At 45.2% G+C, this 25,684-nt stretch overlaps 1 protein-coding gene across 4 annotated transcripts in view; it reads left to right on the top strand.

The window, feature by feature from the left end:
- ADCK1 (aarF domain containing kinase 1) overlaps positions 1-7,019 on the top strand; it is a 110,760-nt gene extending 103,741 nt beyond the window's left edge. For all 4 annotated transcript variants that reach the window (XM_019733657.3, XM_019733659.3, XM_019733660.3 and 1 more), the window contains 2 exons: positions 1,025-1,218; positions 2,577-7,019. In XM_019733657.3, the coding sequence (XP_019589216.2) occupies positions 1,025-1,218; positions 2,577-2,745 (363 nt within the window). In that variant the 3' untranslated portion in view covers positions 2,746-7,019. The remainder of the gene's footprint in view (positions 1-1,024; positions 1,219-2,576) is intronic.
- Positions 7,020-25,684: the final 18,665 nt, after the last annotated feature.

The raw sequence follows: 25,684 nt of genomic DNA on the forward strand, positions 1-25,684 counted from the left end.
CCTCCCCTGATAGCGATAGGCTTGTTGTGAGGATTAGCTGAGTTAATACATGGGAGCATTTTCAAAGTGCCCAGCTTACCTGGTGGATTCCCAGTGTGTGTTAGCTGTTGTCTTGGCATCACCATGGTGTCTCTGGAGACTGAGAAGGGATCAGAGACTCGATGGGGGCAGTTATCTGCCCAGAGCCATGCAGAGCTCAGGGATGAGGAAGGGTGGGAAGCCAGACTCCAAAAGTACATTTGGGGATGGGACAAGGGCTTCTAGGACAAAGCTAACCCTGGATCCTGCTCTGGGGCATCCGGACGTGGGGGCACTGGGTGGCCTGAGCCTGGCTTCAGCATGGAGGACAGTGATAGGCAGTGGCTGTGTGGGTGGCTGGGGCTTTGGGGGTGGGGGTCAGTGTCAGGCAGGGGATAGAGCAGGACTTTGGAGCTGGGTTGGGGTTAGGAGCTCAGACCTATGAACTGTGTCAGCCTGCGCTTGGCTGAAGGGATGGGGGACATGACAGCCGGCACCAGCTCCCAGGCCTCCTTCTAGCCGGGCCTCAAATGCATGGCCAGTAAGGAAGCCTTGGACAGTAATGCAAGGTGGACACCTGGGCTGAGAGGCTGGCAAACTCCAGCCTCGTCAAGTGGTTTTTGGGGAGGTACATTTTCTGCCCCCGTCAGAATGGGTTTGGAGGCTTGGGGGCTAGATGTTGGTGACCTTGGCTGTGGGACGCCAGGGACGACAGAGGCAGGAGACATAGGCCTGAGCCCTGCTGGTGTGCTCCTGTACTGTGTCCAGTGCATGGCTAGACGTTGGGGTCAGAAGTCCCGTCCGGGTTTGTCAGGCGGCAAAGCTCCTTGTGCTGCGCTTCCCTTTGGGGAGGGTCCCTAGTGGTGCCACGGCAGCTGGCAGCCATGCGAGCAACTCCCTCCTGCAGCTTCCTTGCAGCCCCTCCGGCCACAGGCTGCCTGGACACCCACCACCCTGGGCCCCACTTCTCATACCAACCATGCCTGTCTCCCTGTTGCTGCTGCAGGACATCGAGATCCGCAACAACGCGGCCGCCTACCTGCCCCAGATCAGCCAGCTCCTCGCCCACGTGCCCCGCCAGATGCTGCTCATCTTCAAGACCAACGACCTCCTGCGCGGCATCGAGGCTGCCCTGGGCACGCGCGCCAGCGCCAGCTCCTTCCTCAACATGTCGCGGTGCTGCGTCAGAGCGCTGGCCGCGTGAGTGTGGGGCGCCTGCTTCTCCTCGCCCCTGCCCCCTCGCTGGCGTGCCCCCGGGACTGCTCGCCTCCACTTTCTCCCACCAGTTCCCAGGGCCCTGCCAGAGCTTCACAATCTCCAGACTTCTCTGCAGGAAGTTGGGGACAGAGAACAGCTCCCGCAAACTGGCTGATGTCTCAGGGCGGTGTTTTGGGTGGTCCAGAGAGCCACCTGCATTTGCTAACGTGGTGAATTCTAGGACCTCACTCTCCAGGTCAAGCTTTCTAGGGGACTTTTACCCTCAGTGATGTCTGAAATGTTTTCTGAAAGTCTCAGTCCCATCCGAGTATCCCCTGGGCGTGGGATTAGGACGCCCTGATGCACACGCCATCTCTATCTGGTCCTGGGACCTGTCTCAGGACTGGGTGGGCAGCAAAGCCGGCGTCCTCAGGAAAGTGTCCCGAGCAGGCAACAGGTGCTCTCGGATCTCGGATCTTCTCAGATGCCTCATCACCTTTGGGGTGTTGATGGGGAAGGGAACGGTGCTTCCGCTACCCTCAGGGAGGTATTGGCACAGGAGGCAGGGTTCTAGGCCCTTCTGCCTCAGAGTGGCATATATATATGGGAGGACCCATGCTGTGGCTGAATGTTCTCACCCAAGAGGGGAGGCCTAGACTGTGGTCAACTCCCAGCCCATCCATCCTTGGCAGGGAGCAGGTCATTCTGGCCAACTGTCTGCTGAAGGGAGGCGTGACCACATATATCATGCACCCACTATCAAATATCAAATGAGATTACAGCAAAATAGACTGCTCGCGGAAAGGGCTGAATATGATTTATCATTTCTCTGAGGGTTCAGGAAACAAAGTTTTGAATAGGTCATCATCATAAACATCAGTTTTCATCCTGTCCTTTTGTTGGTGCAGAGGGATTGAGGGGGGCTGCATCCATAAGGGCCTCAGCCTCCCAGGACCACCTGACCAGGTGACTCTTACCCTGAGAATGTTTGACTCTAGGTGACCCTTATGCTGAGAAAGTTTGGGAAAGCTTTTATGTTTGAATTTGGGGGATTCTGGTTTGATAAATATGAACTCTACTTTTGGAAAAATGGAAGCGTTGGAACATTGTACCCAGTGGGGCCACTGGGCCTTTGATGCCCTATGAAACAACTGCGTTTGCTTACCCCACTCACCTGGAGTAGTTGAATTCCTCTGGGTCCCGATTGGGCAGTGGTATGATCACGTGACCAGGAGTTGTCACTGGGGCGGGGAGCTGGTGAGTGGGCAAAGCCACCGTCTTCCGTTTTTCTAAATGACCCAGAGTGTTTCTTGCCTCACTGTCTCTTGTTCTCTCCTTTCTTCTTGTCCCTCCTCCTGCAGGCACAAGAAGAAGACCTGCTCGTTCTTCAGAAGGACCCAGATCTCTTTCAGCGAGGCCTTCAATTTATGGCAGATCGACCTCCATGAACTCATTCTGCGTGTGAAGGGGCTCAGGCTGGCCCGCTGGCTCTGGGCCCTGCTTTGCTGGCGGTTGCCTGCTCCGCACTGAGCAGACATACTGTCCCCGTCCCCTCTTCAGTGTGACTCTGTGGTGGGCAAGGGGCCTTTTCATTCGTTCTTTAGTCATATCTCCACCCGTTGCCCTGTTTCTGCTGCAGGTGGCCTGGAGGCCCACGGTCACTGCCATGTACCCCACGTCTGGAATTCCTCTCCCACACTGTAGCCCATCTTGAGGGCCACCAGCTGAACCATGCAATAGGTTTCTCTCCTTATTGAGGGAGGTGGCACACAGTCCGTGTTCCTCTCCTGGCGTGTGCCATTGGGTTGGATGTGCCCCACTTCCATTAGCCCTTCCTTTGTCAGGATGGACCATGAATCCCACTGAGGGCACATTTAACTTGTAGAAGTTTGATTTTGTTGGAGGGGAGCGGGATCTCTGAGCTTGCTGGAGAACAGCGTCCCTCTCCCTGCCCTGTCACTCCCCAGGGATGTCGCACCCCACATTTGGCAGGTCCTAGCTCTCACTGAGCAGCCTTATTCACAGACAGTCATTGTATTTGAGTCTCTCTGATTTTACTTCACCCCATTCTTGGGGAAGAAAACCCCTAAATTTGAGTCCCATTTTCTCTTCATTCTCTGTATTCATAATATAGCAAGCAGATTTTTCTACTGACCAGAGCTAATTCACAGTCTCTTTATTTATTTCCTGAAAGAATTAATTGTTCTTAGTGAGCAGTTGGATTGCACCTAGGGATCTGAGAGAATAATTTGCAAGATCTGTTATTAATTGTGAGGATGCATCATGCTGCATATTGTATTTTATGGTGCCTTTTTAGCCACTGGAGTAAATATAAATGCCCTTTTTGTTTAAGGTAGTGGTTACTTGCTTTTCGCTTTTGGTTTAATGGTTGGCTTCCTGCTGGCCTGGGATGTAAAACATCAGCCTGTTGCCAGTGTGCCCAGCACCCAGAATGTTAATCCATGGAGAAGAGAGCGGCTAGGAGAGTTTGGGGTACAGGGCAGTTTGAAAATAGGGGACTAGGCGATGAGTGTTGCATGCCTTCCACATGTGAGAGAACATGCTAGGATCTTTGTAAATAAGTTACATCATTGAATTGTCCCATCAGCTCTATTAGAGAAAGGGTCATTCGCCTCCTCTTACAGAGATGAGAACTGAGGCTCAGGGAGGTTTAGTAATTTGCCTAAAGTCACACAGCTGCTGAGCGATGGTCCATGCTTTGTTTTTTATTCCACAGTACAGTAGATATGGATCATACTTGTTCCTTGGGCTGTTAGATGTGCCTGATTTGGGTCTCAAACACCCTGATTTTAGAGGAAATTGGATTTTCAGTGGAGGTGGGGAAATGAACGGGTAAAGGAGACAAAATGTCCTGGAAAATGCTGACTGAATTCAGCATGTCTCCCAGGGCCCAAGAGAGGTGGGACCTGGGCTATTACTACCTGCAATGTGATTCTGACATGGACCACCCAGACTTAGTGCAGACACCACAGGCTTGAGGGCGCAGTTCCCCATGAGACTGCCCTCACTTCAGACACAAGCTACAGGTTTGAAAGGCTCCAGACCACCTGCAGTTCCGACCAACTGACTACAAATTTGGCGGCTCTCCCAACCCCCTCAGATTCAATAATTTGCTATAAGGATTCACAGAACTCCGGAAATCACTATACTTGTGATTACAGTTTTTTAAATAAAGTTTACAAATCAGGAGCAGCCAAACGAAGAGATGCATCAGGCGAGGTCTAGGAAGGTACTGAATGCAGAGCTTCTGTGTCCTCTCCCGTGGAATCAGGACATGTCACCCCTGGCGTATCAGTGAGTTCACTGAGCTTCAGTGTTCAGAGTTTCTGTCAGGGTGTCATTACATAGGCAGGATTGACTGAACCAGTGACCACGTGATTGAACTCAATCCCCGGCCCCCAGCCCCTCCCAGACAGATGGGGCCGATATCGCCTCCATCCTGAGTCATCTAGTCCAAACTCAGGTGTGATCCAGGGGGCACACCATGCATATCAGAGATACTCCTGTCACTGAGCAGTTCCCAGGAGTTAGAGGTTCTCTCCCAGAACGAGGGGCAAAGACCAGACAAACTCTTTATCCTGTAACAGTCACTCTGGAGTGTTCTCATCCTTTGCACTTAGCCTGCGGTGCATCTTTTTGGACCCACTGCTGGCCTGTACCTTCTGCTCGACTAGGTGGAGCCATCTCTGGAGCCCAGAGCCATAGGAGGAGATCTCTCCTGGTGTCTATCCTGAGGTTCAGAGAGAGCTCACGTGAGTTTCTATGTGGGACCTTTGCCCAGCTCCCTTCTCTGTCCTGTGAAACTTGCCATGAATTGGTTTGAGTTTGGTACTTCACAATAAAATCCTGTGATTTTTTTTTTCCTCCCATCAGTGACAATGTATCAGGAAGGCACCACTAGCTTACCTTGAAGAATGTTTTCTCTTTTAACACGTGGACACTTAGTCAGTTTAGGTGTTGGTGTCTTTGATTTGGGCACCTCTCAGGTGGAGGAGAGAGGAATTCCAACTCTGTGGACCATTTGGTGGAGAACCTCTCAGATATGTGCCCGGCTCATAATAAGTGCAGATGTCCTGGCTTGTAGTAAGTGCTCAGTAAACATAAATATTTAGAATCTCAGAATATTTTACTTTCAGGGATGTTGAAATCTGTGTATTAAAAAAGCTACCGATGCCACTCATTCTCCATGAGGAATGCTGCCTTGTTTGATTGTCAGGTTAATTTCCTCCGAGCTCCGAGCCCACTCCCAGGATCTGAGATGGCCACTTTCAGCATGACAGCCTGCCCAGGGCCCTCCTGCCACAATTGCAGGGCTCTGAGAATGCAAGCATCTAATGACATTTCAGAAAATGGAAGTGGTTCCAAGAGGCATCCAAGCAAATCCCTAGGGCCATGACTGGTTGAGAGGTGTAGAATTACTCTTAGTGTTAGCAAATGTGAGAAGAGTTCAATGGAGCCACGCAGTGACCCTTGGGACATAAGTGGTCTCAAGGTGTAGCCATGAGGAGCTAGGGTCTAAGTTGGGAACTTAATAGATGGGAGGAACAAAGCCACGGAGAGAGGGGTGCTCCTTGCAGCCTGGCCTGTTGGAGTGGTCATGTTTGTGGGGCTGGACTGGGGGGGCTTATATTTAACAAGAGACCTTGAATACCAGGCTACCTGGTGCCACTGCTATAGGTAACTGGCCAAAGGGGAACTGTGGGAGGCTCTGTCCCCTAAGCTTTAAGTTGGGAACCATTTTGGTAAAAGCCCATTCATTCAGAAAGGCTCTGCTCTCACCTCTCCTCTCTCCCCACCCTTTCCTTCCTTCCTGTGAAGTACAGCCTGCTATGAAGCTGTGCAGACTGGCTTGGCTTTCTCTCCTTTTCTAAAGGAATGACGAGCTGAGCCCTTAGAGTAAATATTAAACCTTGGGCTGCAGCTGTGATGTTCATTTTCCTGTGGCGAACGCCTCCTGGCCTAGTTTTGCTGGACGCCGCCTCAAACCCCGCCGGCAGCTAGCTTCCTTCCTAGCCAGGTCACCATGCCCCTGGACAGCACTGCCCAGGGCAGAAAATGCTCTTTTTGCCTTTGGCTTAATCGTTGCATAATTCCTCGGATGTTTCTCCCTATTTTTATTTTTCCTGGGTGTGAGAAGAAGGCCAGGCTGGTGAAGTGGTGAAGTGATGGGTATTAAGCCGCTGACTGCTGCCATTTCAGCTCCTATTTTCCTATCACTCCTCGCACTTTTTATTCTAGAGCAGTGCATCTCAAACTTTCACATATAAGCCAATAACCTGGGCTCTTGTGGAAACACCGATTCTGTCTCAGTGGATCTGGGTAAGGCTGAGAGTCTGCATTTCTAATGTGCTCCCAGGGGATGCTGCTGCTGTTGCGGGTCCACGGACCACACTTGGAGTTTCAAGGACCCAGATCAGTGGCCCTGGAGGCTGGTACCCTGGACCGGCAGCGGCAGCATAACCTGGGAGCTTGTCAGAGGTGCAGATTTGCAGATCTCGTCCCAGACCTGCTGAATCAGAAACTCTAGGGCGGGGGCCCAGCAATCTGATTTAATAGGCCCTCCAGGGGATTTTGTCTTCAGGTCTGTGGTTCTTAACCTTCTACCTGCACAGCAAGATCACCAGGAGACCTTCAAATGCCCAAGATTCTGATTTACAGTAGGCTCCCCCCGCCACCCCCTTATTTATGATTTCACTTTCTGAGATTTTATTTACCCACGGTCAATCGTGGTCTGAAAATATTAAATGAAAAATTCCAGAAATAAATAATTCGTAAGTTTTAAATTGCGTGCTGTTCTGAATCGCATCATGAAAGCTTTTGCGGTCCCACTCTGTCCTGCCTGGGATGTGAAGCCTCCCGTTCTCCAGCGTATTCATGCTGTACATGTTACCCGTCCTGAGTCACTCAGCAGCTTTCTCCATTGTCAGATTGGTCATGAGGGCTGGGGGCAGGGCATAGTCACATAACTTTTATTATAACATTGGTATCGTTCTGTTTTATTGCTATTTTAAAAATATTTTTATTAAAAATATAGCTAACACAATATTATATGAGTTTCAGGGATATACCATAGTTGTTCAACGTTTATATACCTAAAGAAGTGATCACTATAATAAGTCCAGCAACCATCTGACACCGTACTATGCTATCACAATATTATTGACTATATTCCCCATGACTTATTTTATACCTGGAAATTTGGACCACTTATACGCTTTCACCCACCCTCCTTTTAATTTTTAAATTATGGTTGATATTCAGTATTATATTAATTTCAGGGGTCCAGCATTGTGGTTAGACATTGATATAATTTAAGAAGTGATTCCCCCTGACTAGTATAGTACCCACCTAGCATTATACATAGCTATGACCATATCGCTGACTATATTCCCTATGTTTTACTTTACATCCCCATGACTATTTTGTAACTACCAATTTGTACTTCTTAATCCCTTCACCTTTTTCACCCTGCCCTCCAACCCCCTCCCAACTATCACTCCGATAAATCTAGTACCCATCTGACACCATACATAGTTATTACAATATTATTGACTATATTTCTTAAGCTATACCCTACATCCCCATGACTACTTTGTAACAACCAGTTTGTACTTCTTATTTATTTATTTATCTATCTATCTATCTATCTATCTATCTATCTATCTATCTATCTATCTATTTATTTATTTATATTTTAAATTTATTGGGGTGACAATTCTTAGTAAAATTACATAGATTTCAGGTGTACAATTCTGTATTACATCATCTATAAATCCCATTGTGTGTTCACCACCCAGAGTCAGTTCTCCTTCCATCACCATATATTTGATCCCCCTTACCCTCATCGCCCACCCCCCACCCCCCTTATCCTCTGGTAACCACTAAACTATTATCTGTGTCTACGAGTTTTTGTTTTTCATTTGTTTGTCTTGTTCTTTTGTTGTTTTTGGTTTATAATCCACATATCAGTGAAACCATATGGTTCTCTGCTTTTTCTGTCTGACTTATTTCGCTTAGCATCGTACTCTCAAGATCCACACATGTTGTCACAAATGTTCCTGTATCATCTTTTCTTACCGCCGAATAGTATTTCATTGTGTATATATACCGCAACTTCTTTATCCATTCATCTATCGAAGGACATTTTGGTTGTTTCCATGTCTTGGCCACCGTAAACAAAGCTGCAATGAACATTGGATCATACGTGTCTTTATGTATAAATGTTTTCAGATTTTTTGGGTAGATACCCAGGAGAGGGATTGCTGGGTCATACGGTAATTCTATTCGTAATTTTTTGAGGAACCTCCACGCTACCTTCCGTAACAGCTGCACCAGTCTGCATTCCCACCAACAATGTATGAGGGTTCCTTTTTCTCCGCAGCCTCTCCAACACTTGTTACTATTTGTCTTGTTGATGATAGCCATTCTGACTGGGGTGAGGTGATATCTCATTGTGGTTTTTATTTGCATTTCTCTGATGATTAGTGATGTTGAGCATTTTTTCATATGTCTATTTGCCATTTGTATGTCCTCTTTGGAGAAATGTCCCTTCAGGTCCTCTGCCCATTTTTCAATTGGGTTGTTTGTTCTTTTGTTGTTGAGTTTCATGAGTTCCTTGTATATTTTGGATATTAGCCCCTTATCGGAGGCACTGTTTGCAAAAATCTTCTCCCATTCAGTTGGTTGCCTCTTTATTTTGTCGATGGTTTCTTTTGCTGTGCAGAAGCTTTTAAGTTTCATATAGTCCCGTTGGTTTATTTTAGCTTTTACTTCCCTTGCCTTTGGAGTCAAATTCATAAAACGCTCTTTGAACCCAAGGTCCACAAGTTTAGTACCTATGTTTTCTTCTATGCAGTTTATTGTGTCAGGTCTTATGCTTAAGTCTTTGATCCATTTTGAATTAATTTTGGTACATGGTGACAGATAGCAGTCCAGTTTCATTCTTTTGCATGTGGCATTCCAATTCTCCTAGCACCATTTATTGAAGAGGCTGCCTTTTCTCCATTGTATGTTTTTTGCTTCTTTGTCAAAAATTGTCTGTCCGTATTTATGTGGTTTTTATTTCTGGGTTCTCAATTCTATTCCATTGGTCTGTGTGTCTGTTTTTCTGCCAATACCATGCTGTTTTGATTATTGTTGCCCTGTAGTACAAGCTAAAGTCAGGGAGTGTGATACCTCCAGCATTGTTCTTTTTTCTTAAGATTGCTTTGGCTATTCGGGGTCTTTTGTGGTTCCAAACAAATCTGATGATTTTTTGTTCTATTTCTTTGAAAAATGCCATTGGGGGCCGGCCCGGTGGCTCAGGCGGTTAGAGCTCCGTGCTCCTAACTCTGAAGGCTGCCAGTTCGATTCCCACATGGGCCAGTGGGCTCTCAACCACAAGGTTGCCAGTTCGATTCCTCGAGTCCCGTAAGGGATGGTGGGCAGCACCCCCTGCAACTAAGATTGAATACGGCACCTTGAGCTGAGCTGCCGCTGAGCTCCCAGATGGCTCAGTTGGTGGGAGCGCGTCCTTTCAACCACAAGGTTGCCGGTTTGACTCCCGCAAAGGATGGTGGGCTGCGCCCCCTGCAACTAGCAACTGGCAACTGGACCTGGAGCTGAGCTGCGCCCTCCACAACTAAGACTGAAAGGACAACAACTTGAAGCTGAATGGCACCCTCCACAACTAAGATTGAAAGGACAACAACTTGACTTGGAAAAAGAAAAAGTCCTGGAAGTACACACTTTTCCCCAAAAAAGTCCTGTTCTCCTTACCCAATAAAAAAAAAAAAAATGCCATTGGGATTTTGATGGGGATTGCATTAAATCTGTATATTGCTTTGGGTAATATGGCCATTTTAACTATGTTGATTCTTCCAATCCATGAACACGGAATGTCTCCATTTCTTTGTGTCTTCTTCAATTTCTTTCAAAAATGTCTTATAGTTTTCAGCATATAGCTCTTTCACATCCTTGGTTAAGTTTATCCCTAGGTAGTTTATTCTTTTTATTTTATTCTTTTTGCTGCAATTGCAAAATGAATTGTTTTTTGTATTTCTTTTTCTGAGATTTCATTGTTAGTATATAGGAAAGCAGTGGACTTTTGTACGTTGATTTTTGTAGCCAGCAACTTTACTGTATTCGTTGATTGTTTCTAATAGCTTTTTGGTGGAGTCTTTAGGGTTTTCTATATATAGCATCATGTCATCTGCAAAGAGTGATTTTTTTTTTTTTAAATTTATTGGGGTGACAATTGTTAGTAAAATTACATAGATTTCAGGTGTACAATTCTGTATTACATCATCTATAAATCCCATTGTGTGTTCATCACCCAGAGTCAGTTCTCCTTCCATCACCATATATTCGATCCCCCTTACCCTCATCTCCCACCCCCCACCCCCCGCCCCCATTACCCTCTGGCAACCACTAAACTATTGTCTGTATCTATGAGTTTCTGTTTCTCATTTGTTTGTCTTGTTCTTTTGTTGTTTTTGGTTTATATACCACATATCAGTGAAATCACATGGTTCTCTGCTTTTTCTGTCTGACTTGTTTTGCTCAGCATTACTCTCTCAAGATCCATCCATGTTATCACAAATGTTACTATATCATCTTTTCTTACCGCCGAATAGTATTCCATTGTGTATATATACCACAACTTCTTTATCCATTCATCTATCGAAGGACATTTTGGTTGTTTCCATGTCTTGGCCACCGTAAACAAAGCTGCAATGAACATTGGAGCACACGTGTCTTTATCTCTAAATGTTTTCAGATTTTTTGGGTAGATACCCAGAAGAGGGATTGCTGGGTCATATGGCAATTCTATTTGTAATTCTTTGAGAAACCTCCACACTGCCTTCCATAATGGCTGTACCAGTCTGCATTCCCACCAACAGTGTATGAGGGTTCCTTTTTCTCCACAGCCTCTCCAACATTTGTTATTATTTGTCTTGTTGATGATAGCCATTCTGACTGGGGTGAGGTGATATCTCATTGTGGTTTTGATTTGCATTTCTCTGATGATTAGTGATGTTGAGCATTTTTTCATATGTCTATTTGCCATTTGTATGTCCTCTTTGGAGAAATGTCTCTTCAGGTCAAGAGTGATATTTTAACTTCTTCATTCCCAATTTGGATACCTTTTATTTCTTTCTCTTGCCTGATTGCTCTGACAAGGACTTCCAACACTATGTTGAAAAGCAGAGGTGATAGGGGACAGCCCTGTCGTGTTCCTGAACGTAGAGCAAAGGGCTTCAGTTTTTCACCATTAATTATGAGATTAGCAGAGGGCTTGTCATATATGGCCTTTATTATGTTGAGGTATTTTCCTTCTATACCTATTTTTTTTAAGTGTTTTAATCATAAATGGTGTTGTATCTTGTCAAATGCTTTTTCTGCATCAGTTGATATAATCATATGATTTTTGTCCTTTATTTTGTTTATGTGATGTATCACATTGATGGATTTGCGGATGTTGAACCATGCTTGTGCCCCTGGGATGAACCCCACTTGGTCGTGATGAATAATCTTTTTAATGCATTGTTGTATTCAATTTGCTAGAATTTTATTTAGGATTTTTGCATCTGTATTCATCAGAGATATTGGTCTGTAATTTTCTTTTTTGTGCTGTCCTTACCAGGTTTTGGTATCAGGGTAATGTTGGCCTCATAGAATGAGTTAGGGAGTACTGTCTCTTCAATTTTTTGGAAGAGTTTGAGCAGGATTGGTATTAGATCCTCTTTGAAGGTTTTGTAGAATTCACTAGTGAAGCCATCTGGTCCCGGACTTTTGCTTTTGGGAACGTTTTGGATGACTGATTCAATTTCGTTACTGGTGATCGGTCTGTTTAGATTTTCCAGTTCTTCATGGTTCAGCCTTGGAAGGCTATATGTTTCTAAGCACTTGTCCATTTCTTGTAGGTTATTGAATTTGGTGGCATATAGTCCTTCATAGTATTCTTGGATGATCCTTTGTATTTCTGTGGTGTCCATGATAACTTCCCCTTTTTCGTTTCTGATTTTGTTAATTAGTGTCTTCTCTCTTTTTAGCTTAGTGAGTCTAGCCAAGGGTTCGTCAATTTTGTTAATCTTTTCAAAGAACCAGCCCTTTGTCACATTAATTTTTTCTATTGTCTTTTTGTTCTCTATTTCATTTAGTTCTGCTCTGATTTTTGTTATTTCCTTTCTTCTGCTGACCTTGGGTTTCACTTGTTCTTCTTTTTCTAGTTCTTTATGGTGTAACATGAGGTTATTTATTTGGGGGTTTTCTTGTTTCTTGAGATAGGCCTGTAATGATATAAATTTCCCTCTTAAAACTGCTTTCGCTGCATCCCAAAAATTTTGGTAGGATGTATTTTCATTGTCATTTGTTTCTATGTATCTTTTGATCTCTTCTCTAATTTCTTCTTTGACCCAGTCATTCTTTAAAAGTATGTTGTTTAATCTCCATGTATTTGTGTTTTTTCCTGCTTTCTTTTTGCAGTTCATATCCAATTTCAAAGCCTTGTGATCGGAGAATATGCTTGGTATGATTTCAATCTTCTTAAATTTGTGGAGGCTGATTTTATGTCCCAATATATGGTCTATCCTTGAGAATGTTCCATGTACACTAGAAAAAAAATGTATAGTCTGATGTTTTAGGATGAAGTGCTCTATAAATGTCAATTATGTCCATTTCATTTAATGTGTCATTTAGGGCTGCTATTTCGTTATTTATTTTCTGTTTGGATGATCTAGCCGTAGCTGTCAATGATGTATTTAAGTCCCCTAGTATAATTGTGTTTTGGTCAATTTCTCCCTTTAGTTCTGTTAGTAATTGTTTGGTATATTTCGGTGCTCCCTGATTGGGGGCATAAATATTGATGACTGTTATGTCTTCTTGTTGTCCAGTCCCCTTCACCATTATGAAATGCCCATCTTTGTCTCTTGTTATCTTTTTCACCTTGAAGTCTGTTTCATCTGATATCATTATGGCTACACCTGATTTTCTCTGGGTACCATTTGCTTGGAGTGTCAATTTCCACCCTTTCACTTTGAGTCTATGCTTGTCCTTGTAGCTGAGATGTGTCTCTTGGAGACAGCATATGGTTGGGTTTAGTTTTTTGATCCAATCTGCTACTCTGTGCCTTTTTATTGGTGAGTTCAGTCCATTTACATTTAGGGTGATTATTGATATGTGAGGATTTCCTGTCATTCTATCTTTAGTTTTCTGGTAAGGCTTTTTCTTTGCCGTTTTGTTGTCTTTGCCGTTTTGTTGTCTATTATTTCTGTGTGGTGGTATTCTATGATGTTTCCCTCTGTTTCTTCTTTTATTACAGTATATATTTCAGTTCTGGATTTTTTTTTGAGTGGTTACCCTTAAGTTTATGTAAAGGAAAGTTTGATATTTAGAGTATTCCATTTTCTTCAGCACACTTACTTTCTTCATTCCCATATTCCGGTTCAGGCCTTTACTCTCCCCCTTTTTATGTTTTGGTTGCCACAAATTGTTCCTGTTGATGGTGGTTGAATAGCCTCCTTTAGTATTTTTTGTAGTGCAGGTCGTGTATTAGAAAATTCCCTCAGCTTCTGTATGTCTGGAAAGGTCTTTATTCCTCCTTCATATCTAAAGGATATCTTTGCTGGATATATTATCCTTGGCTCATAATTTCTCTCTTTCAATAGTTTGAATATTTGGTTCCACTCCCTCCTGGCTTGTAGAGTTTCTGCTGAAAAATCTGATGATATTCTAATGGGCTTTCCTTTGTAGATTACCATTTTATTTTCCCTGGCTGCCTTGAGGGTTCTTTCTTTGTCGTTGATTTTAGACAGCTTCAATACAATGTGCCTTGGAGAAGGCCTGTTGGGATTGAGGTAATTAGGTGTTCTATTTGCTTCTTGAATTCGAGTATCCAGTTCTGTCCACAAGTTTGGGAAGTTCTCATCGACAATTTGTTTAATATATTCTCTGTTCCCTTCTCTCTTTCTTCTCCTTCTGGTATGCCCATTATTCTTATATTGCTCTTTCTGATGGAGTCAGACACTTCTTGTAGAGGTCTTTAATTTCTTTTACATCTCAGGTCTCTTTCTTCTTCCATCTGTGTAATTTCCACGTTTCTATCTTCGATATCACTGATTCTTTCCTCCATCTGGTCAACTCTACTACCTAAGCTGGCTATTTCAACCTTAATTTCTTCTATTTAGTGCTTAATCTCCAGAAATTCTGTTTGATTCTTTTTTAAAATTTCAATCTCTTTTGTAAAATGCTCATGTTGTTCTTTGATTGTGTTTCTGAGTTCATCAAACTGCCTTTTTGTGTTTTCTTGCATCTCGTTGAATTTTTTCAGAACTGCAATCTTGAATTCTCTGTCATTTAAGTCACATATTTCTATATCTTTAAATTCCTTTTCTGGAGATTTTTCACTTTCTTTCTGAGCTGTCTTATTGCCTTAGTTATTCATGGCAATTACTGATTTATTATTTCTCTTCCTAGACATCTACAGGAGTGGCTTCTGCAACAGGTTGATAGGAAGAGGTCTTTCTTTTGTTTTTCCAGTACTTGTTGGTAGAATGTTTTATTTTCTCTGCGACTGCAGCCTTTTTTTCTCTCCCACACGGTAGTGCTATGTTTTCTCTGCACTATTCGAGCTTCTCACACAATGGGGGGATTTCCTGGGAGACGGGCTTCTCCTCTGTTAATAGTTCACCTGGGTCATAGGGCGCAGTGTTTGTGTGGTTATGCGGAGAGCTTTTGAAGTTCCAAAGCTCTTCCTGTACCAGATTCAGAGCCCGTATGTTTCAGCAGTCCTGTTAACTCCTGCAGGGATCTTCCCAGATAGGTGGGGCCAGGGGCAGGGTGAGTTGTGAGAGGTGGCCCAGAGCAATGGTGGTGACCACCACCACAGCCGTTCCTGCTTCCACAGCTCCCTCCCCTTTGTCTGAACTAGTTGGGCTGTGAATCTGTGTCTGTGGTCCACAGTTCTCAGAACAGCAATTATTCTGTTCTTTTGATCTGACACTGCTACTGTTCCGCTTCGAGCACCGGGCAGGTGGGGGTGGGGCGAACTCTGTGAGGGGAGGGAGGGGGCGGCTAGTCTCAGTGCCTAAGGCTTCCGTTCTCTGCTCAGCAGTGAGGGCTTAAACCACAATTTTCAGCCTTCTTCCCTCAGTCTTTTCTCCGAGGTCTCTGCCGTGAGTGCTGTGTTCAGCCGTGTTATATGCTGTCCCCTCAGCCCTGCGGGCACAAACGTAGCCCCAGCAGTCTGAGTTCCTCCCTCTCCCGCAGCTGCGGTAGTTCCGGGATGCAGCGAGCTCCAAGCACTGACCTAGGTCTGTGTCCTGCGCCCGCGAGGCTCCGTCTCTGCACTTCTCCCTTCCCTCCTCCCCCGCTCGTGCGATTCATCCACCTTTCGGTGAATTCAGTAGTGGGCCTCTTCGTCTTGCCTGTCTGCTGTGCAGGGAGTCCTTTGTGGAGTTATAGTTGTTCAATTAGTTGTAAATTCCAGGGGAGATTTACAGAGGCTCACCTCACGCTGCCATTTTGATCGGATCTTCCAGTTTGTACTTCTTAATCCCTTACCCTTTTTTCACCCATACTCCCAAACCCCCTCCCATCTGGCAACCATCAAAATAGTCTCTGTATCTATGAGTTAGATTCCACATAAAAGCAAAATCACATTGCATCTGTCTTTCTCTGTCTGACATACTCCACTCAGCACAATACCCTCCAGGTCCACCCATGCTACCACAGATGGCAAAAACCCATTCCTTTCCATGGCTGAGATATATTCTATTGTATATGTGTACCACCTCCTCTTTATCCATTTTTCCATCGATAGACACCCAAACTGCCTCCACATGTTGGCCATTGTAAACAATGCTGGAATAAACATATGAATACACATATCCCCTTGAAGTAGTGTTCTGGATTTCTTCAGAAAAATACCCAGAAGTGGGATTACTGGTTCCTTTGTTGTTCTAGCCTTTGATTTAAAGTCAATTTTGTCTGGTACAATTTTGGTACCCCAGCTTCTTTTTCCCCCATTTTCATGAAATATCTTTTTTCATATCTTTACTTTCCATCTGTGGATGTGTCTTTCAATCTGAAGTGATTCTCTCATAGGCAGGTAGCATATGTAAAGCTTTTGTTTTCTTATCCATTCAGCCCTCTGTTATTTGATTAGAGCATTTAATCTATTTACATTGAAAGTAATTGTTGATAGATATGTAGCTATTGCCATTTTATTTATAATTTTTATCTCTCCCCTCCCTCCATCTTGAAGAAGTCCCTGTAACATTCCTTGTAATACTGGTTTGGTGGTGATGAACTCCCTTAGCTTTTTCTTGTCTGGGAAGCTCTTTATCTGTCCTTTGATTTTAAATGATAGCTTTTCTGGGTAGAGTACCCTTGGTTGTACTTTTCATCACATTGAATATTTTGTGCCAATCCCTTCTGGCCTGCAAAGTTTCTGTTGAGAAATCAGCTGACAATCTTATGAGAGCTCCCTTATAAGTTACTAGTTGCCTTTCTTTGTTGCTTTTAGGATTCTCTCTTTCTCTTTAACCTTTGCCATTTTAATTATAATGTGTCTTGGTGTGGGCCTGTTTGGGTTCATCCTTTCTGGTACTTTGTGCTTCCTGGGCTTGTATGGCTCTTTCCTCTTTTAGGTTAGGCAAGTTTTCAGTCATTATTTCTTCCAGTAGATTCTTAGTCCCTTGTTTCTCTCTTCTCCTTCTGGTACCCCTATGATGCACATGTTGTTATGCTTCATGTTGTCTCAGAGGTCTCTTAAACTATCCTCAGTTTTGGGATTCTTTTTTTTTCTTTTTGCTGTTTTGATTTGGTGTTTTCTGTTACCCCGTCTTCCAAATCACTGATTTGATCAACTGCTTCATTTAGTCTGCTGGTGATCCCAATTAGTGCATGCTTTATTTCAGTTATTGTACCCTTCACTTCTGACTAGTTCATTTTTATGGTTTCTATGTCCTTTTTTATGCTTGCTATCTCTTTGTTGAAGTTCTCACTAAGTTCCTTGAGCATCCTTATAACCAGTGTTTTGAACTCTGTCTTTGGTAGGTTGCTTGCCTCCATTTCATTTAGTTCTTTTTCTGGAGTTTTCTCCTGTTCTTTTATTTGGAATGTATTTCTTTGTTTCCTCATGTTGGCTGCCATCCTGTGTTTGTTTCTACTTATGAGGTATATTTGCTATGTCTCTCAGTCTTGGCCCTTGTGTGTGCTCTCCTGTCATAGTTGGTTGTTATTGGCACATCAGCAAGTGGGATTGACCCTCAGTCTGATTGGCTGTGGGGTCTGGCCACATTCATAGCTTATGGGCTGCTGTGTGGGAGCTTACCCCACTGAATGGGATTCAAACCAGCAGGCTCTGGTGCATGTTGAAACCGTCCTTTTTGTGTGCTGCTTGTAGGGCTAATTGGGCAGTGCTCTGCTGTGGTCTGAAGTCAACCTTCGGGTATATTGGTTCTGGGGCTTCTTGAGTGGGGCTCCGGTGCAGTCCCAGGTCAGCCACTGCCTATGACCAGCTGGGGAACTACCTGGTAGGAGCTACAGAGTGATCTGCAGGTTTTTGCTGCTTCTGCTAACCCTGGAGGCACGTGGGAGAGACCACGCTGCAAACCAGTGATGGCTGCCACCAGTACTGGGCTTGGGGTAGCTCCGCAAAAAGCCAGGATACTCTGAGGCCTGCTGCCACCTGCCTGTTCCCTTAAAGTTCAGCCACTGATAAAGCCTCATTCGATATACAAGTTGGGTGAGGCAGGGTCTCACGGAGTCACTACAGTGGAATTGTTGTGGTCACCAGGTTAATGTAGACTCTGGTTTGGTACCAGTGCTGAGCTTGGAGCTACTCAGCAAAAGTCTCAGAACAAGCTGAGGCCGGCTGTTTCCTGCCTGGTGCCTGTCGACTCAGATAGTTTTCCAAGAAACAGTGCAATGTGGACGGGGCTGGCTGCTCACGGAGAAAGTGCCTTTGGAGTTGGGGGAGTTGAATGGGGCAGGGTCCTAGTGAGTCAGCAGGGTGGAGCCCCTGAGCTCACAAGACCAATCAGATTCAGATTTAGCCGTAAGCGTATGGGGCGGGCTCAACATGTTAAAGATGGTGGCCGCCTGCCAGCTGCACAGGAGGAATACCTCTCACGGGGAAAATGGTGACTGTTCTCCAGCCCCAGCCTTGAAGCCACACACCTCAGTCTGCTCCCCATATGCCTCGACGTCCCCTGGGTCACCTTCCCTTCACCAGAGCCCAAGGTGAGTGTGAGTGAATGAGTCTGTGCGCAGGCCCTTTAAGAGGTCCTCTGGGTTTCCTGCAGCCTCCGTCCCACCTGGCTGGTTGGAATCCCCACTATTTTTCACAGGCAGATGTTGTGGAGGCTCCTCTACCCAGCACCAGTGCTCCAGGCTGGGGAGCCTGGTGTGGAGATGGGGTCCTTCGCTCCTCTGGGGGGAACCTCCGTGGACAAATTATCCCTCCCAATTTTTATCTGCCACACAGAGGTTTGGGACCAGCCCATTTTGCATCTTTGCCCCTTCTACCAATCTCGTCGTGGCTTCTTCTTTATATCTGTAGTTACAAGACTTCTGTTCGGTCAGACTTCAGAAGGTTCTCCAGGATGATTGTTCTATAATTTAGTTTTAATTTTAATTTGTTCATGGAAGGAAGCAGGCACAGTGTTTATCTACGATGACATCTTGGGTCTCCTCCCTGAATAAAAACCCTTATATTATTGTTATTTTTGTTAATCTTGTACTGTGCCTAATTTATAAATTAACTTTATCATAGATATGTATGTATAGGAAAAAATATAGTATATGTAGGGGTCTGTGCTCTCCACAGTTTCAGGCATCCACTGGAGGTCTGGGGATGTAAGGGGGAACTCCTACTATAATTGGTTAGAATGCGGGCCAGGCATTTTTTAAAAATTGTTTTAATTGATCCAATCAAGGATACTGTATTACATTCAGCTGTGATGTCTCCTTAGTCTCCTCTGCTCTGTGACAGTTCCTGAGACTTCCGTTGTTTTTCATGACCTTGAAAGACCCTGACCTTGAAAGACCATGACCTTTGGAAGAGTACTGGCCAGGTATTTTGTAGAATATCTCTTAATTTTTGATTGTCTGTTGTTTTCTTGTGATTACACTGGGATTATGGGTTTGGGGAAGAATACCACAGAGGTGAAGCACCCCTCATGTTATATCATATTTGGGACAACATGCTATCGACATGACTTTTGTTTCTTAAAGCTCCCAGCAGGGTTGGGATCCTTGCTTCAGGCTCACTACTTTCCCAGTGTCGTCTGGAGAAGAGAGAAATGCAACTTGTGAGCTCGTCTAGACATAGCCTCCTTGTCAAATAGCCTGGCTGTTTCCAAATTAAAAGACTCCCAGGAAACTATAAAGTGCAGATAAGCCAAAGCAAGATAATAAAAATGGCCATATAGTTTCCATGTTTACATTTGCCACAGATGAACTCTTTAAGGACACACATGCAAAAGTAATGACAAATGGATGTAACGTCAGAAATGTGAACATTGAGCCCCATCCCCCCAAAGATAGGCCTGGTACTAGGGTTTCATTTTCCAGGTGTATTTGCAATTTTAGAAAAGGAAATCACCAGTGGGGTGTTGGCAGGGAGCCTTCTGGTCGGTCACTGCTGAGCAGTGGGCTTGGTGCCCTTTGCATTAGCCTGGATTTGGCAGCCTCCTGTTAGCGCCCAGAGGAGGCCAGGCAGTCTCACTAGGGCTGGTGGTCAACCGTTTCAGACCATGATCCCAGTGACAAATGATGGAAGTGGTTTCTGGCCTTTCTCTAGGTGGGTAATAATGGAGAGGGAAGGCTGAGGGATGGAGTGCCAGCAGCACAGACTTTCCTCTTCCCAAGGGTAACATTGGGTGGGACTTGAAGTGCTTCCAGGCTCCCAGGCTGGTGAACTGGGGATAGAGATCAGGGGCTCTGGTTATTTCCTGCCTTCTTGGAGCTTCCAGGGCTATGAAGTTGGTGGAGGGTCTCCTTCCCTGGCCCCTGTGGTCTTGTTCCTTTTTGTACCAAATGTAAGCATATGCACATCAGAGTATCTGTAAACACTGAGGCAGGCAGTACAACGTAGTATGTAAGGGCCTGGGCTCTAGAGTTGGCCTGAGTTCAAATACTGTTGCCCTCAGGGTTCTGTGTGATCTTGGGCAAGTAACCCAATCTCTCTAGGCCTCAATTCCTCAATTTGAAAAGTGGGATCAAAGTACCTTCTTCATAGGGTCATTGGGAGGCTTAAGTTAGATAATAAGTGCAATGTACTTATAGAAGTGCTTAGAGAAGAGAAACCATGGTAAATGCTCAGTAAATGTTTAATTTTTTCATTAGCCCCCAGGGCCGACACTATTCCCAACCCCCCTTACCTCTTGCCTGTCCTCTACTTGAGAGACTGAAAAAGTGAGAACTTGCTTTCCTAGCCTCCCTTGCCACTAGGGGTGGCATATGGCATGACGTGAAGGAGAATCTTATGGAGGACTTCTGGAAAGTTTTTCTTTAGAAATTGATAAGGATGTAGTTTGTTAGTGTTGCCCCTTCCTCTTCCTTCTAGCAGAGGAGGCTGGTGGTTTTGGATGTGTGGAGCTACAGTAGCCATTTTGCCGTCTGGAGGCAATAAGTACAACGTAATGTTTTATTTGGGCACCTAGCGGTCCTGCTGGTTGCTGGGCAACCCCCTTCCCAGGCATTCATGGGTGTCAGAACGAATGACACAAACATCAATGGCTGTGAAATAAAGTGTATTACTCACTAGTAACCAGCAAAACGGTTCCTCAGGGAGAAGGGCTCAGGTTTGGTCTGGAGTGAAAATGAACGAGGTGTGAGGTGGGAGTGGTGGTTCTGTTTTGTATTGTGCTTGGGGGTTGGGACTAGGATGAGGGCTCCCGGATGTGGGCCCGGGTTTGCATGGCTTGAACGTCTCTGTCAGCGCCAAGGGAGGGAGCACTTGTGCCTTCTTATCAGCTCGCCCAGGCATGGGGCAAAGGGGAAGGGGAGGGGTGGGGTGTGAAAGCTGTCAGCCGTCAACATCAAAAATGGGGTCCCATGAAAATCCAACAGGCTGAAGATAGCCCCCCAGAAAAATGGAGGGCGCCTGGGAATGAGCCTCCTGCGGAGTGTGGCCATGGGCTATTTGCAAGAGATGCCATGATAAAGATTTGTTGAAGCAGTGAATGTGTGAATAGGATGCTTTCAGCGCACGGGAGGATCTCTTCTGAGTGTTCTTTAACCAGATACTCCCTTGGCGGGGGTGGTCAGGAGCCCCATGTCAGTTACAGTGACCTTGACCCCGGAGTGGCGTGAAACAACACAAATTTGTTATTTTACAGTTCTGGAGGTCAGAAGTCAAAAAATCAAGGTATCAGCCAGGCTGCATTCCTTCTGGAAGCTCTAGAGGAGAATCTATTTTCTTACCTTTTTGTTTCTAGAGGCTGTTTGCATTCCTTGGCTTGTGGCTGCATCACTCCAACCTCTGCTTCTTTTGTCACATTTTCTCTCTCTCTCTGACCTTCCTGCCTGCCCGATACCAGCACCCTGTGATTGCTTTGGGCTCACCTGGATAATCTGGGAAAATCTCTCCTGATAAAGAGCCTTGATTTAATTAATCACTCCTGCAAAGTCCTTTGACCGTGTAAGTAAGAGAACGTTTACAGGTTCCAGCAATTAGGAAGTAGACATCTTTGAGGGGGAGGGGAGCATTATTCTGCCTCCAACACCACTGAATCCTGTGGTAGGCTGGGGAATGCTAGGTAGCCTTTGTTGTGAGTAGCAGAATTCGTTATTAATACCGTGTTTCCCCAAAAATAAGACCTAACCAGAAAATAAGCTGTAGCATGATTTTTCAGGATGCTCGTAATATAAAATAAGGCCTAATGCATCTTTTGGAGCAAAAATTAATACAAGACCTCGTCTTATTTTAGGGGAAATATGGTAGGGCTTATTTTATATTATGAGCATCCTGAAAAGCGCTAGGGCTTATTTTCTGTTTTGGGGAAACACGGTAAATGATAAAATAATAGTAGTACTAATAATACTGAGCACTGACCATGTGCTAGTCTCTGCGTGGATTCAGTTTCTCTGAATTCATATGTGACAGCCCTATGAGGTCTATGGAATGCTATTATTGCTCTTGTACATTTGAGTAAACTGAGGCACAGAGGACTTAGGTTGCTTGCTGGAGGCACACAGGCAGTGCATGGGGGAGGCAGGCTTTGAGCTGAGTTGGTCTGCAGTGAGAGGTTGGGCTCTCAAGCCCTGACTCTCCATTTCCTTCTGCTGGAGGGGACTGCTTCCACCATGCCTCCTAGAGGTGGCACCCTCCCTGCCTCGGTCTGGAGCTGGTGGGCTCCTGCAGTGGTGGGCTTCTGTGCCTCCTACAGTGGGTGTAGCTGGGCAGGGGGAGCCCCTGAGCAGTCATCTCTCTGCAGAGGGTGAGCCTGTATGGCCCAGAGCTCACCTGGCCAGCAGGGCCTCGGACAGCAAACCCCTTGGGCAGCTCTGGATGCTGGAATATACCTCCTGCTAGGGAAGTCCTTGTAAGGGGTGTTAACATTGACAGAGATTCCATTTTGCCCTGTGGTTAAGTAGGAATATAGAGGAGGTTCTGCTTTTTCACTTCTTCCTCTCCCTCCCAAGTATGCAGGGAGAAGTGACAAGACTGTGAGGGCATTTAGAAGAGAAACTTCTAAACTCCAGGACATTTTAATGAACTGATTTGGAGTGAGATTCGACTTGTCACAGTTCGTATCCATAACCGTCTGATGGCAGGATGTGTCCAGTGTAGGCTCTGAACTTTTTCCTACCTTTGTCCTGGACGGGGTTCCCTGGGCAGAGGCCAGTGTCGCCCACACTGGGCCAGGCAGCTGGAGGGCAGGCATATCGTCTTAGTTCTGCTGTCACTGGTCACGGTGCTTTGGTTTCTGAGCCTCTGCTTCACCTGCTGTGAAATGGGGTGGTTGTAAATTGCCTTTTTTGGAGGGTTGTGATGAACATGAATGGATCATGCCAGTGAAAATGACAGGAAAAGTGACACTAAAAAACTAACAGATACACAGATAGGATAGTCTGTCTACCCAGCATCCCTTGTAGCTTAAACATAACTCCCCTTTCCTGGAGGGACACCCATTCCTGCCAGTGTGCTGGTCCAGGATCTCCTATAAACTGTGGGGATAGACAGATGGCCACCTCTTTGGCCACAGAGATTGGTTCTGGTAGGGGCTTATGACCCCAGGGACCTGCCTGCAACTTCAGCTGGAGCAATGGAGAACGACTACCTTCCCACTTGTTGCTAAGCTGCAGTGACTGTCTTGCCTGCCTCATCCTTTGAACCCCTAGATCCAGCCATTCTTGCAGGCCAGCTACACCCTTGATTTTTAAATAAGTTTAATGTATTTTAATAGCAAACTTACAGGAACAGCACAGAAGACAGACAACACTGATAACATGTATTTGCATGTAGGACAACTCAGAAAAGGGTCGTGAATGGCTGGACTTTATGATAAAAACGCTACAAACACCATGTAGTTGACCTCAGTAAGAAATGTACTGGTTTTTAAGAAAATCCAAATGCTGGCCTTGTCCATAAAAATTTAGCAGGTTTATTTAGAATTGTTATGAAGTTGAATGGCTGAAACTTGTTCACTGAAACATTTTGACTTGTACTGATGCTTTACGTCCCTGAATTTATATTAAAAATTCACACACAAATGAAAATGGAAAAACTGCCAATACCTAATTTCTGTCCCCGGTTTTTCCACTTGTAATCATATATTTAAGTACCTTTGAATCTATAGAAAAAAAAAATCTGATGTTCAGAACTACCAATAACAGGAAGAAGAGAAATTTTTTTTTTAAAAGAATGAAGTGTTTCCCATTATAGTAGATTCTTAAGCACGTTCTCCACGTATACGACGTGTCAGCTGGATGTCTTTTTGCGTCACTGTTACATATTTGATATGGAGAGCGCACAGGTTGGTATCTTCAAAAAGGCCAACCAAACAGGCCTCCTACAAAGCACCAATAGCTGCATTTTGGAAGCGCAGGTCTGGTTTGAAGTCCTGGGCAATGCCTTGCACCAGATGCTGGAAGGGAAGCTTGCGAATCAGAAGTTCAGTGGATTTCTGGTCATGTCTAATTTCATGGAGTGCTCAGTTCCAGGCCTGTGACATGAGGTTTCTTCACCCCTCCAGCAGAGGGCACACTCTTATGAGCGGCTTTTGCAGCCAGTTGCTTCCTCGGTGTTTTACCACCGGCCCCTTTGCCAGCAGTCAGCTTTGTACCAGCCGTGGTATAGAGGATCCACTTTATCCCCTTTCTCCTTCCGCTGGAGCCTGGTGAGCTAGGGACGCCGTTGGCATTAGAGAGCAACGGCGGTGCCCCATCCTTGATTTTTTAATTACATGAGCCAATAAATCTGCCTCCCCCCTTTTTTGTGTGGTTAGTTTAAATTGGGTATCTAATGTTTAACCAAAAGAGTCAGAATCATTGCAGCTATTCTCTTTAAGGGCCCCGGACCCATGTTTGGAGAATGTGGAAGGCCTAGAGGAAGTCGAGGAGAATAATAGGGAAATCTACAGGGATAGAAAATAAAGAGACCGTTATAGACTGGGCACTCTCCAGAGAGCTGCACAAGAGCAAACAATGTTAAATTACAGTAAGTTCTTATTGTAATTGCTGTTGTCGAGGCAATGAGAATAAGGGCTACTGGTTGACTTCTTTATATGGCACTTTTGTTTGTTTTGGTCAACTAATACAAAGGCCCATGCCATTCTGCCGGGAATCCAGTTGTGCGGATGTGCCTTTTTATACCAGTCATGCCTGTTTCCTAATGCCCCATGGTGTTCTTAGAAACTGGCTATTTGGCTGAAATAGGCTTAATTTCTCATATTGATTCTGCTAGTTGCTGTCCATACAGGTCACCCCCAGAGAGCTGACAGGAGCTCTTTCTTTAATCACAGTATTAGTTTGATAGAGCCCTGGGAGAGTTTACGATAAAGACAGTCACATGTAGGTGTTTCTCATCAGCCTGAGAGCTGGCTGGCCAGTTCACAGAAACCATGTTTAACCAGGGACAAGCTGGAGAATTGGACTATGTGTGGAAGCTTCTTTCTCCCTCATTTCACACGTCTGGTTGAGGGAGATGAGAGCTCACACGACGGTTGTCACCTCTCTCTCCCTGTCTGCGCTGTGAGATTCCGAAACAGGCTGACCTCGGTGTGTTACAGATGCAGGCCTACTTCCTCTGCATGGGCTGCTCTTGTTGTTTGCTCAGCCTCTCTCTGCTTTTCCTTATATCCACGCCCTCTGCTTTCTCCATTTGTGACAGCACTCAAGTCCCGCCTTCTATAGGGAGCCGCCCGAGACCACTCTGCCCTGTTGACCTGCCGCCTCCTCCTCCCGTTCTCCTGATACTTCTCTCTACTCCCACCGCCCACACTCATTTGCCCTGTGC

The sequence above is a fragment of the Rhinolophus sinicus genome, chromosome 3 (assembly GCF_057876585.1).
Source record: "Rhinolophus sinicus isolate RSI-liver-muscle chromosome 3, RSI-T2T, whole genome shotgun sequence".
Taxonomy (NCBI): Eukaryota; Metazoa; Chordata; class Mammalia; order Chiroptera; family Rhinolophidae; genus Rhinolophus; species Rhinolophus sinicus.